Source organism: Denticeps clupeoides, unplaced genomic scaffold (genome assembly GCF_900700375.1).
Source record: "Denticeps clupeoides unplaced genomic scaffold, fDenClu1.1, whole genome shotgun sequence".
Lineage (NCBI taxonomy): Eukaryota > Metazoa > Chordata > Actinopteri > Clupeiformes > Denticipitidae > Denticeps > Denticeps clupeoides.
In genome coordinates, this window is record NW_021630084.1 from 83992 (window position 1) to 96492 (window position 12501).

Here is a 12501-nt window from a genome sequence, read left to right on the forward strand (position 1 = left end):
GCTCAGGGACACGATGGTAGTAAGTGGGGTTTGAATCTGGATCTTCTGGTTCATTGGTGAGTGTGTTACCCGCTAGGCTACTACCATCCTGCCACCATTGTCTGCAAGGAAAGTGAGTGATCGTGTACTGTAAGTTCCTTTTCTGCTGATATTTCAGATGGAGACGCCTGTAAGTGTTGTCCTGGTGATGATTGGGAGGGTCATCCATTCACCAACATGTACACTGTTAAAAAACCTCTGCACAGTAAATATATACTGAAATTAAAATTCCACTAAGGGTCAGTTTCCTAGTAATGAACTAAAAGCATTTTGAATGGAGAACATCACTTCTCTTTTTTTTGTCTAGGACTTGGCCAGATCCATGAATGGGAAATGAACAATATACATTTTAAAGTGAACCTGTAATTATATTACAGTAAAATATGTCCATGCCCTGAAACAGAGACAAACATGGGATTAAATGATGAACTAGAACAAAGAACAAAGAACTGAAGAGCTCACCTGAAATCCAGGTGTCCACCAGTGGCCACAGGCACAAGCATCTTGATAACTCAGGGCTTTTATTCATGTGAAATACGTTTATAGTTTATCCTGTGAGGAGTTCCAGCTCCTTCACTAACCAACTGATGTCATCATGACATGGGATTCAGGCGAAAACACGTTCGTCCAGGTGGAACTGAGCTGAGAACCTGATTTGCAGACTCGAAAGGGAAGTCCCACTGTGCAGATGAACTTGGACGCCACATTAGATGATCAGTCTGTCTGCTTTCAGAAGAATGTCCTTCATGTCCTTCTTGTCGAGAAGCACAGCATAATGGTGGATTAACTCCAAACATTCCCATCTCTGCCGGGCCCCCCACTCCCACCCACAAGGGGTGCCAGGTGGAAGCTCTTCAGCGCAGAGCGCTCCAGGCGCCACTCCAACCCCATGTCATGGGGCCAGGGGGACCCACAAAGTGCCTCATCTGCCTTGAGAATTGCTTTGTGCCCCCCAAAACAACTTGTTCCTGTGCATAGGTGGCTGCTGTCGAGTGCTCCGCCGTTCTCGGAAATTGGAGGCACCATCTAGTGCCTCCAATGGAGGCTCCTGGCTGGAGTTGCTGGGAGAAAGGTCCCAGTGTCTGGCTGAGAATGCTTTGGTACGGTCAGGATGGTGACAATGGGGCCGGACGAGTGGGAGTGGGACGGAACAGTAATTAGCCAAATGTTTTAATGGGGCACAGAGGAACTGGGAACAAAGGTGGCTCCTTTCCCATGTCGAGGCACGTAGAGTCGCAGGCATTGGGAACACTCCAGTCCTGTTAGCTGGGACGTGACTGCTTCTTTGATCTTGTCAGCTGACTGTTAAGCTCAGCTTAGCGTCAGAGGGGCGTGGAGATCAGCAGGGTGGAGGTGTGGAGAGTGTGGCACTCTGCAGGGTTCAGCACCCATCACCAGGGGACAACCCCAGCACGGCTCGGTTACGTGCAGATGCGTGGTCACATGGGCCGGCTTACGGGTCGGAATAAGTCCTGCTGGATTTTGACTTCATCGTCAACCTTCCCTGGAGGAACAAAAGGAAGATGCCCGTCAGCAGAGTGCAAAGTCAGATGTTGGTCCAATTGACCCTTTTCTGCTTTAATAAATACATTTATGAACGTTTTCACCTGGGTTTGACACTTCCACGCTACAAATAGTGCAGGGCGGGCTTCTTCTGCTTATCAACCCATTCATGGAGTGGGAGGAGTCAGCAAAGATCTCAGGACTTGTAGGTCATATGGTTCACCACCAACCTCTGCAGAATGGTACAGAAGTGGGGTACGGGTAATGTTGGTCCTCCATCTTTTTTTTACAGGGGAGTGGAGAGGAAGAGGAGAGGATTTTAATCCCAGTTTCGGAAGGGTCTGTCCAGCCACCCACCTCAATGGGGTCCAGTCAGATGTGAAGTGCAGAACGGTGGTCTTCAGGAAGGTGGCTGGCCCCATGGCTGCATGACTTTCTGCTCTTTATGGGCCGTGGGGTTTAATTCCTGGAGAATTGAAATCAGGGGATGAACGGGATCAGAGCTTAGAGTCTCAGATCTGATGCAGTGACTTCATTTCTTAAAATGCTTCTTTTGGTATACAATTCTGTACAGGAATGGGAGACAGGCATGGACAACCCCCAAAAATCATCATGCATAAAATTTTTTTTTTGTTAAGGTGAGGTTTGATCTCCTGTTCATATGCACCAATCAGCCATCAATGATTAACTAGGTTTTAGGACTTGAGTGACAAGATGATTGGGTCTAAGCTGGGTCTGCAGTGGTTAGTTCCATCTGAAAGTGATGAGGCCTTTGGAACCCCCCCATAGGTGAATAAACTGAACTGGACGAGAACGAAGGTCCTACACACTAGGTGAGGTGTGGTTTTAATGTTGTGGCTGATCGTTGTGTAATATGACATAGATGTGTGCTCCTCACTCCATTCCCAGAGGGCAGCACCCTGCCTTCTCTCAGTCTCAGGCTCTGAACTGTGCTGTTGCCATGGAAATCTTCAGAACTTCATGAGGCTGCCCCTAAATTTGCAGGTTTTGTGTGGCTCTGACACCTCCTTTCTCCTCTCTGCTGGTCAGGCTCTAATTTATGTGTGTTTGTCGGGAGTTTGGTTCGTACGGGTCGGTCCTGGGACTTCTGACGTCTGAAGTGTAACAAGAGCATCTGTGAGTTGAGATCTTCACACTTTCAGCTGTAGATCTGTAGAAATAAAAGCTTTAGAAGCAGAAAGTCTGCCCAACTGTCCTCGGTTTAAGTAACCCCCCCCCTCCAGCTCTTATTCCACTCCAACGGTCTGTACGGCTGGCGACCAATCAGAGCTGCTCTCCTCCTCCCTCTGTGGTCATTATTTCCTCCTCAACTTTTCTGCTTTCTCTTTTTTCACTTTTGCTCAGTCCGGACCAACTGGCGAGGATCAGGGAGGCAATGCAGAGCAGGCAGCTGTCCTCTCACCACGCCTGACCACGCCGCGGGCTCTCCGGACACCGGACCCCTCCAGATGACCCGAGAGCTGGCGTGAGAGTGAGCAGGACCAGTCAGACGAGAAAGAAGGACAGGCAGACAGAGGCGGACACACAGAGTTGTGCTGGTGGGACAGAAGGAAATAGAGAAGCCGTCTGTGGAGGAGCCATGGCCAACTCGGGGTTCCAGCTGCTGGGCTACTTCCTGGCTCTGGGCGGGTGGATCGGCATCATCTCCACCACCGCGCTGCCGCAGTGGAAGCAGTCGTCCTACGCGGGGGACGCCATCATCATGGCGGTGGGGCTGTACGAGGGGCTGTGGATGTCCTGCGCGTCCCAGAGCACCGGTCAGGTGCAGTGCAAGATCTTCGACTCGCTGCTGTCTCTGGACGGTGAGTCCCTGATCTCAGATCTGTAAAGCCCGTCCATTTAGAGAAATAAACACCCTGGAGGGGATCTGCTGCCGTCGTGAAAAATGCAATTAAGTCTCAGCGTGAGCCGCTAATTGCCCTCGTCTCCGAACTGTCAGCGGCGCGGTGAAGGCCGTCCTCACAAATATGACATGCCACCACCGCCGTCATACTTGTGGCATCTGCAATTTGCTGCTGATTATCCCTCCATTGTCCCCGTCTTCATCTGAGGGCCCAGCAGTCGCCACGCTCGCATTTTTACCAAATGAAGTCGCCGCTGTGCTGCAACCGCCGGGGTCGCGGGGAGCTCGGTGCTTCGGTACAGCTGATCTTTTCTGTCGTTAAAATGAAAGAATCAATTCAAATTCAAATTTGATTTGTCACATGCACGGTCATACAAGCAGTGAAATGCTTCTGGCGACTGTTACTGACACCAGTATTCCAAATTTACAATGAAAACCAACATGCAAATATTGCAAACATAACCAAATATGACACTTTTACATCTTTAACATAAAATATGTGTAACTGGCAGGGTGAAGGTGTGCAAATGAGCGAACGTCACTGTATAACTATTAAAAAGGCAAAAAAAGAGTAAAAAGAGCAGAGATTTTGTGCAAAGTGAGTCCAGAGTGCTGGAAGTGAAAGTGGCATGTAAAGTGTGGTTTCAGGGACGTAGTACATGATGGAGGTGACGAGTGACGGGACCCCCGCCCTGAGCCAGGACCTTGGTTACCGAGTCTGATGTCATAGGCAGGATAGTGACAGCAATGTTCTCTGCTTGTGTACATGCAGCATGCCCTCCCACAGGCTGGCATTGTTCTGGACGCCGCCCTGCTGAATGGCGCTGTTGATGCGCGGTGCCAGTGGAGCCACGGGACGGGCGTCCATAACACCAGCGGGGCTGAATGGAGAAGCTGTGCTGTAAAACCGCAGTGGGCCACGTCGCCACTGTCCTTCACATCAGCTTTGTCTTCAGTTCCGTCATGTGTTCATAAAACATTACATTTCATGGATTAGTCCATTCCGTGGGGCGCCGGGTTCCAAACTCTGCTCCAGTCCATCATAGATCATCGTTGCAGAGTCATGTGACCGTAAAGCTGTCAACAAACATCCTACAGAACAAGAAGCCCCAGCTTTCCCAGCTGGCACTGCAGTGGTGCAGGGTGTGGGGGTTGGATGTGGAGGGCTTGGTGGTCTGACCTGCAGTTGACCGGCCGCACTGACCTCACCTCAGAAGGAGATGAAAGCTTTTTACAGGCTCCTCTTTTATGAAGCTATTCAGATCCCCCATCAAACGCCTCCTGCCAGCTCAGAAATGGCTCGGTTCGAACGTGATGAGACGAGTCCTCTCAGTGTGAGAAGACGCCGCCTTTCAGGGGCTTTCAGACGTCACTTAGCCTCTGCTGCTCCACATTGTCTCGTTGTCACGCCAAACTCGCTAGGTCATTAAAGTCATTCTAATTGAAATAAAGGCGGTTCTGGTCGCTGCGGTTCTTTAACGAGGCTCGGGGGGCCTGGAAAACAATTGGCCTTTGAACCGGGGGCCACATTAGTCCCCTGTGTGAAACATGTAGAAATGCTCCTCCTACGGAGCGATGTGTGCGCCGAGGTCGCACGTTGTGGGCTTCATCAGGAATTCCGAGGAGTGGGTGCTGAAACAGAGAACATGTTTCAGAGCGTGTTCCCAGAATCCCCGTCTCTGACTCTGACCCCGCCTCTGGTTCTAGTTCACATCCAGACGTGCCGCGCGCTCATGGTCATCTCCGTGCTGATGGGCTTCATCGGCATCATCGTGAGCGTCGTGGGAATGAAGTGCACCAAGGTGGGCGACAACAACCCGCTGACGAAGAGCCGCATCGCCGTGACGGGCGGCGCCCTCTTCCTGATCGCCGGTGAGTCGCGCCTTTTCACGAATGTGCCGGCCGGCTGACCTCTGCTGACCTCTGCTGACCTCTGCTGACCTCTCCAGGTGTGTGCACACTGGTGTCTGTGTCCTGGTACGCCACCCAGGTCTCCTACCACTTCTTTGATCCAAACACACCAATAAATGCCAGGTAATTCCTCGTCAATACGAGAAACAGCTCCGCATGATGATGTGACGTTTCGACATTCAACAGCAGAAACCAACGAAGCTCTGACGTCTGTCTCTTTGTAGGTATGAATTTGGCTCCGCCTTGTTTGTGGGGTGGGCGGCGGCCAGCCTGACCATTCTGGGCGGAGCCTTCCTCTGCTGCTCCTGCTCTAAGGAAGACAGGAGGGGGCAGCAATACTACCGGCAATCACAGCCCTCCACCGCCAGGGAGTACGTGTAAAAAAAAAAAAACACACCTGACCCAAAAAGGACAGCTCCTACCCCATTATTCACCCCTGACCTCACTCTGATCCACCCCTGACTCCGCCCACCACTCTCACCTTTCAGCTGCAGAACCCTGATCTCACACGTTCTAACACGGCACAACGCATGTAATGTAATGTATCGAGAGATAAAACCGCCTCCCAGATCCATGAAAGAGCCGTTTGGAGGCTGAATGGGTTAAAAGGAGAGCAGCGGTGGTGCCAGAAAGTCTCAACTGAGCGCTGAGGCTTTCAGCGCCCACAAACTGCAGCTGACCTCAGCCTGGGCCGCCCCTCTCCGAGGGAAGAACATAAATTAGCACCGTGACGATTTCTCAATTGGCTTTCATGGCTCCTGCGGTGAAGAGAGGAACTCGCAGAGGAACGGGCGCGAACAGCAGCTGATCATTCATTCTGACACACACCTTAACTCCAACTTCACTCCAGCCTCATTCCTGCTGGCCACATCCTCCATGCACGTGCAGTCATTCCTGAAAGATGAAGGCTGAGCAGAGGACCTGGCTGTGTCCTGATTGGTCAGTTCCTTCTAGTCGTTTTTCAATCAAAGACGTCAACCAGTCAAAGCACGAGAAAAACTGAAGGAGCTGAACGTCTCCTCACTGCTGTTCATCTTCCTCATTCGACTCAGTATCAGAAGATGGACAGCAGTGAGTTGAGGGTGAGGCGGGACATGCGGACCCAACGCTGCTAACGCTAACTCTGAATCGTCTCATTGCCCACTAACGTTGGCTGCGGCTGCAGGCGGCGCCATGTGATGTTCTCCTCTTCTCCTTACGTCTGTTCTAATGCTCTTCTGTTCTGTCACTGTGTTCTCTTCTCTAATCTAGGGCTGAGTTGTTGAGTGAGACTAGTTTCCCTGACTGACCACCCCCCCACGCCTTTACTCCAGGACTGTTACTCCAACTTCTGCTCTCTCCTCCCACCCCCCCTACTCCTGCTCCGCCCAAACCCGGGGCTCCGCCTCCCAGCCCCGCCCACCCTGTGTGTTTTTCACTCTGGGCTGGAACTGTGTTTCCCTACACCTGTAATAAGCTTTACTCTCCTGTCTCCACCCGCCTCTGTACATACGAACTCTATCAGGACACGTGTGTGTGTGTGTGTGTGTGTGTGTGTGTGTGAGGGTGATGCCTACCTAAGTAAGGTAAGGCTTTTCCACCGAACCATGTGAATCTAGGACTAGTAAAAAGAAACACACATAAGCTACTTCACTCATGTGATCTGTAGACGTCTTCGACAGCTTCTGGGCTTCAACTGAACATTTACTTAAACCTGCTCTTTTCTTTTAAATTTCAGACCAAATGTTAAAAGTTCCCCAGCAGAGAAGGTGGAGCAGTACTTGTAGTTTGGGGGAGTGCGACTCCAGTGCTTCTCACGCTGTGTTAGACACCCAACCAAAAGAGAAAATAAAAGCCCCGCCCCCTCCGTATGAAATGCCTCGTGCACGAAACTCTCTCTGTACTGTACATCGTGATGTGTCTGACAAACAATTCAGCAAAAGACAGGACCTGCCGGAGGAAGGCCACGCCCCAGAGACTTTTCAATTTAATTTGGGTGAAAAGTGCATTCAGGGTCCACACTGGTGCATCTGAACCGAGGATGCAAATTTTACAAGGTTGTCACATTCGCAGTGCTTCGCTTCACAGACTCTTCTGTTTGGTTTTGATGTTTTATCTCATTGTACGTAGAATATAGAGACGGTACGTAGGGTACGTAGTGTAGTGGTGTTTCCTGTAAGCGTTGTTGATGATGGAGAGCCGAGGTGCCCAGTGCGCAGATGACGTGGCATGATGAGTGCATCGACTGGCACTGACAACTGGACAAACGCCGTCCGCTCAGCGGCTGGAAGAGCATCGGCCAGAACTTACGTTGCATCGTCCTTTTTTTTGTATTATTTCGTAGAATGTGTAATTAATACTCACTGCTGTGTCTTCTTCTTCTTCTTCTTCTTCTTCATCATCTCTGTTTATCTTTTGCCATAAATAAAAGCTGAACATGTTTAATATGGGAACTGGCTGTTTGATTTGACTGAAGATGAAGAAATGGCCGCTAAGAAACAGTCTCGAAATCAAACAACGGGAGGGAATTCTTTTGACCAGAAATGGGAAAGAATTCTGGAGTGAGTTAAGCTGTTATGATTGTGAACGCTCCAGTTCACTTACATGCAGCAGGGCTTCACACACACACACACACACACTAATCACCCAACACACCGTCCTCCAGCTGCTCTGGCTTGACTGGGTTCCTGTCTGCCCCGGGTCAAAGGTGACTGCTCTTCAGATCACATGCTGGTGGGGAGCACAGATTCTGGATCAGTCCTGTTCACAAATTCACAGATACACGAACCGGGGGACCTTCACTGTTCTGGCCACTTCTTCCCAGCGTCCTGCAGAACATCCAGCAGTGGTGGCCAAGTGGGTGAGGACGCGGACCAGTAATCAGAAGGTTGTGGGTTCGAATCCCGATCCGCCAAGGTGCCACTGAGGACCCCTTGATGAAGGCAGCGTCCCATTGTGCCCACTGCTCACCAAGGGTGATGGTTAATACAGAGGACACGTTTCACCGTGTCAGCGTGTGCTGTGCTGCAGTGTTTCACCATGACAATCAAAATTCTCAAATTAATTTCACTCTCAGTTTTTTTCTCACTTTCATCTTTAGAAGAACTTCTCTAGAGGAAGTAGCCGCATCACCGCTGTGGCTGACCAGTGTAACATAATTCAGTGCATCGGGTACCGAAGCAGAACATTTCTGAAGCTGTGACATGAGTCTAAAGTAAAAATGAGGTCAGGAGGTCAGGAGAAAAGCTGAAAACAAGTCGAGGAGAAGCAGTAAAATGATCTGAAACCATGAAATGATCAGAATGCTGAACGTTGGGAGCATGATGGTTGGAGGTCAAGTAAACCCACAAACAGCAGGAATGTGTAGAGGAACAGATGTGATGTTGAATAGAAGAAACCGTCCAGCATTTATGTATTTTATACAAATACATCACAGCTTTTCTCACATTTTGCTTTATTGTAAAATCGATTTAAATATAATTTTTTTTTCTGTTGGCACTTTGTTCATAACGGAGAGAGCAGCAACATCTCATGATAAGTATAAATGCCTAATAATGTATCTTTTCACTACATTAATCATGTTTCACCTGATTCGCTCATAACATCATTTATCTTGCAGAAAATGCAACCACTTCGTCACATTGTTTGCAGGATACCAAGATGTGTCCAGTATTCAGAATCGAATATTTCCAACATATGAAAAGTATACTTTACAGGCCAAAAATTTGGAGACACCTTCTCATTCAATGTGTTTTCTTTATCTTCATGACCATTTACGTTGGTAGATTCTAACTGAAGGCATCAAAACTATGAATGAACACATGTGGAGTTATGGACTTAACACAAAGTGGAGACCTGACCTCCACAGTCACCGGACCTGAACCCAGTCCAGATAGTTTGGGGTGAGCTGGACCAACAAGTGCTAAACACCTCTGGGAACTCCTTCAAGACTGTTGGAGAAGCATTTCAGGTGACGACCTCTTGAAGCTCATCGAGAGAATGCCAAGAGTGCGCAAAGCAGTAATCAGAAACTGGAATATAAAACATGTTTTCACTTATTTCACCTTTTTGTAAGTTTATAACTCCACATAAAGAAAACATATTGAATGAGAAGGTGTCCAATCTTTTGGTCTGTACTGCATGTGGTGTCCCAAAAAATGTATATAGCAAATAACAACTGTTTAGTATTGTGTTTGGACTTTACAGTAAAGCAGCAACATCTCAGAGGAAGCATTAAACATCTGCTGAAGGTCCAATACAGTAGATTAGAGGTGAAGGCATACCAAGATGAAGTGAATGAAACATGTATGAAGTTTGATGTCTCTGGATCAAAGACTTGCTTCCACAGGTCCTGAAACGGTCTGCAGATGTGTGTTGTTAGAGCGCCTCCACATGGACTCTCAAAACCTCTGAGAACCCTATGCAGATATTTTTAGAAATGTGTTTTTCTGCAGCAGCATCGTGTTTTTTGACATGGTGCTTCTGCAGGATTTTCTCTCTTCCGTAATGTGGTTATGAAGCCACCGAGGGCTCCATCATTCATCTTTCTGTTTACACAGAGAAAATGATTCTGTGGTGAGAATAAAAATGAGAGAAAGTGTGGCTAATGCACTCAAAATTAAAGGTTCGTAAAATATGCCTCTGACCCATCTGACACGACAGACAAAGTGGATTTTACATTTATGAATGGGTGGAAATAGAAATGTATATGACTGGAAAGGTTTAATGCAAAGATATCATGAATTCGCAAACAGCATTGTGCCTCTAACCCTGTGTGTGTGTGTGTGTGCTTGTCATCGCCCCATTTTTCTTTCTCGGCATGAACTCAGGCATTTCTGAGATAATGACTTTCATAATTTCGTCGTAAATCCTCCTTTGAAACTGGGGGGAACAAAGGCTGAGTTTAAACTCTCTGGATAAGATAAAGGACCTTGATGTTTCTGGAATAAAAGTGTGGATCCTTCATCTGCCTCATCATCTGAAGGGCTGAGTTGAATTTTCGTGAATGTGAGCTGCCGCAGGTTAGACAGCAGGTGGCGCCGTGTCACTGTTCTTCTGTCAGGCGGCTGTTGACCTGTAATAATGGCTCTCGCCGCCCAGTTCCATGAGTGAAGATCAGGCAGAGGCGTATGGATGATGATGAACGGTGGAGATTTAAATTTAATTGCTTATTTCATTACGTTGCAAAAATGTCTCTGTGGACATGATTAATAATTATCACAGTTATTATTAACACAAATGTTTATGGTGAAAAATTGCATCTGCATGATGTGTCTGTGGTGTTGTTCTGAGATGAACCGTAAAGCTGCTTTAATGAAGTCCCATAAGCAAATGCTTGGCTCCATGTGGCCTCGTTGGGCGTAGAAGTGATGCTGCAGCACTGCTGTCATGTCTGCATAAGGGACAGGGGAGCAGAATGTTGGCTGCCTCCCTGATGTCTTTATTTCTGCAAGGAGGTGGAGGCCCACAGGCTTGTTTAGTTACGCTTTCTTCTTTCAAACGCTGCAGCAGAGGCATGGAAATGAGGTAGACATCCTGGGGCCTCTTGTCTAATCTCCTCGTTCTCTGAGTCATCAGGTGATGGTGGTGTTGGGGGGTTCTTTTTGGTCAGGTGTTAATGCTGCTGTTCCTGTCCTCCTGGCAGAAAGTTGGTGGTGGAATCTGTTGTTGGTGTTGGTTGGTTCGTGGAGGAATCGGTTGTTGGTGTTGGTTGGTTCGTGGAGGAATCTGTTGTTGTTGTTGGTTGGTTCATGGTGGAATCTGTTGTTTGTGTTGGTTGGTTCATGGAGGAATCGGTTGTTGGTGTTGATTGGTTCATGGTGGAATCTGTTGTTGGTGTTGGTTGGTTCGTGGAGGAATCTGTTGTTGATGTTGATTGGTTCGTGGAGGTATCTGTTGTTTGTATAGGTTGGTTCGTAATGGGATCTGTTGTTGGCGTTGGTTCATGGTGGAATGTTGTTGCTGTTGGTTGGTTCGTGGAGGGATCTGTTGTTGGTGTTGGTTGGTTCGTAATGGGATCTGTTGTTGGTGTTGGTTGGTTCATGGAGGAATCTGTTGTTGCTGTTGGTTGGTTCGTGGAGGAATCTGTTGTTGGTGTTGGTTGGTTTGTGGAGGAATCTGTTGTTGGTGTTGGTTGGTTCGTGGAGGTATCTGTTTTTTGTATAGGTTGGTTCGTAATGGGATCTGTTGTTGGTGTTGGTTCATGGTGGAATCTGTTGTGGTTGGTTGGTTCATGGTTGAATCTGTTGTTGATGTTGGTTGGTTGGTGGTTGAATCTGTTGCTGGGGCAGATTGGTTTGTGGTGGGATCTGTTGTTGGGGTAGTGGTGGCCTAGTTGCTAAGGAAGCGGGCCTGTAATCAGAAAATTGACAGTTTGAATTCCAATCCACCAAAGTGCCACTGAGATCCCCTTGATGAAGGTACCGTCCCCACACACTGAGCAGCAGAGTGGTGCAGTGGAAGCGTGCAGGGCCCATAACCCAGAGGTCAATGGATTGTAACCATCCTCTGCTAATTTCCTTGTTATGGGGCGGTGGTGGCCTAGAGGTTAAGGAAGCGGCCTTGTAATCAGATGATTGTAGGTTCTGAGGTGCCCGGGCGCCTGTGATGGTGCCCACTGCTCACTAAGAGTGTCACTGTGTGCTGTGCTAAAGTGTTTCACAATGACAATCACTTCACATTCAATAGTTTTTTGGTCGTGGGATCTGTTGATGGTGTAGGTCTGTTGGTGGTTGGACCTGAAGTTTTGTTTTAGTCTGTGCAGTGATCCTTTGTTTGAGGCTGGTTTCTCTAAATTCTACGGAATCTGCAGAGATGTGGTCAGAAATGCCATTTCCCTACAGAGAAGAGGAGGAAGGAATGTGCAGCAGTAGGTTTTGAAGGGGTCTGATATTTCAGAAGGATCGACACGTTAGTAAAACACAGACATCAATCTGTTGCATTATTCAGCTCTTTCATTTCCTGCTCAGAAATGACTCATTTACAGTGAAGAGGAGAAATGAAGTGCAGCCGTGCAAGCAGAGCATATGTGACTAGCACCTAATTCATAAAATGTGATGGTTCATAAAACCAAAATTCATAAAACATCAGCTCTTTAAGACTAACAATAAAATGATGTTGCCTCCATGGTCTATGCTGTATAGAAGTTATGGTCTTAGCTCCGGGGTCGGAAACCTTTAACACTCCACAAACCGGGAGCCGCAAAT

The 12501-nt window shown here is 48.1% G+C and overlaps 1 protein-coding gene across 2 annotated transcripts; it reads left to right on the forward strand.

Moving 5' to 3' along the window:
- The first annotated feature begins 2902 nt into the window (after positions 1-2902).
- Positions 2903-7746, forward strand: cldn19 (claudin 19). 2 transcript variants are annotated; one of them, XM_028968426.1, is made up of 5 exons: positions 2903-3365; positions 5114-5278; positions 5356-5440; positions 5542-5688; positions 6569-7746. In XM_028968426.1, exons 1-5 carry the CDS (start codon positions 3143-3145, stop codon positions 6603-6605), a joined length of 657 nt encoding a protein of 218 aa, XP_028824259.1. In that variant the 5' UTR covers positions 2903-3142; the 3' UTR covers positions 6606-7746. The 2 variants fall into 2 exon arrangements, with proteins under 2 accessions (XP_028824259.1, XP_028824258.1); XM_028968425.1 differs by having other exon boundaries at positions 7035-7746.
- Positions 7747-12501: the final 4755 nt, after the last annotated feature.

Coding starts and splice junctions, on each gene's coding strand:
- cldn19 (XM_028968425.1), top strand. CDS start 3,143: ATGGCCAACTCGGGGTTCCAGCTGCTGGGCTACTTCCTGGCTCTGGGC. Junction 5,279..5,355: donor CGCCCTCTTCCTGATCGCCG/GTGAGTCGCGCC, acceptor TGACCTCTCCAG/GTGTGTGCACACTGGTGTCT. Junction 5,441..5,541: donor AACACACCAATAAATGCCAG/GTAATTCCTCGT, acceptor GTCTCTTTGTAG/GTATGAATTTGGCTCCGCCT.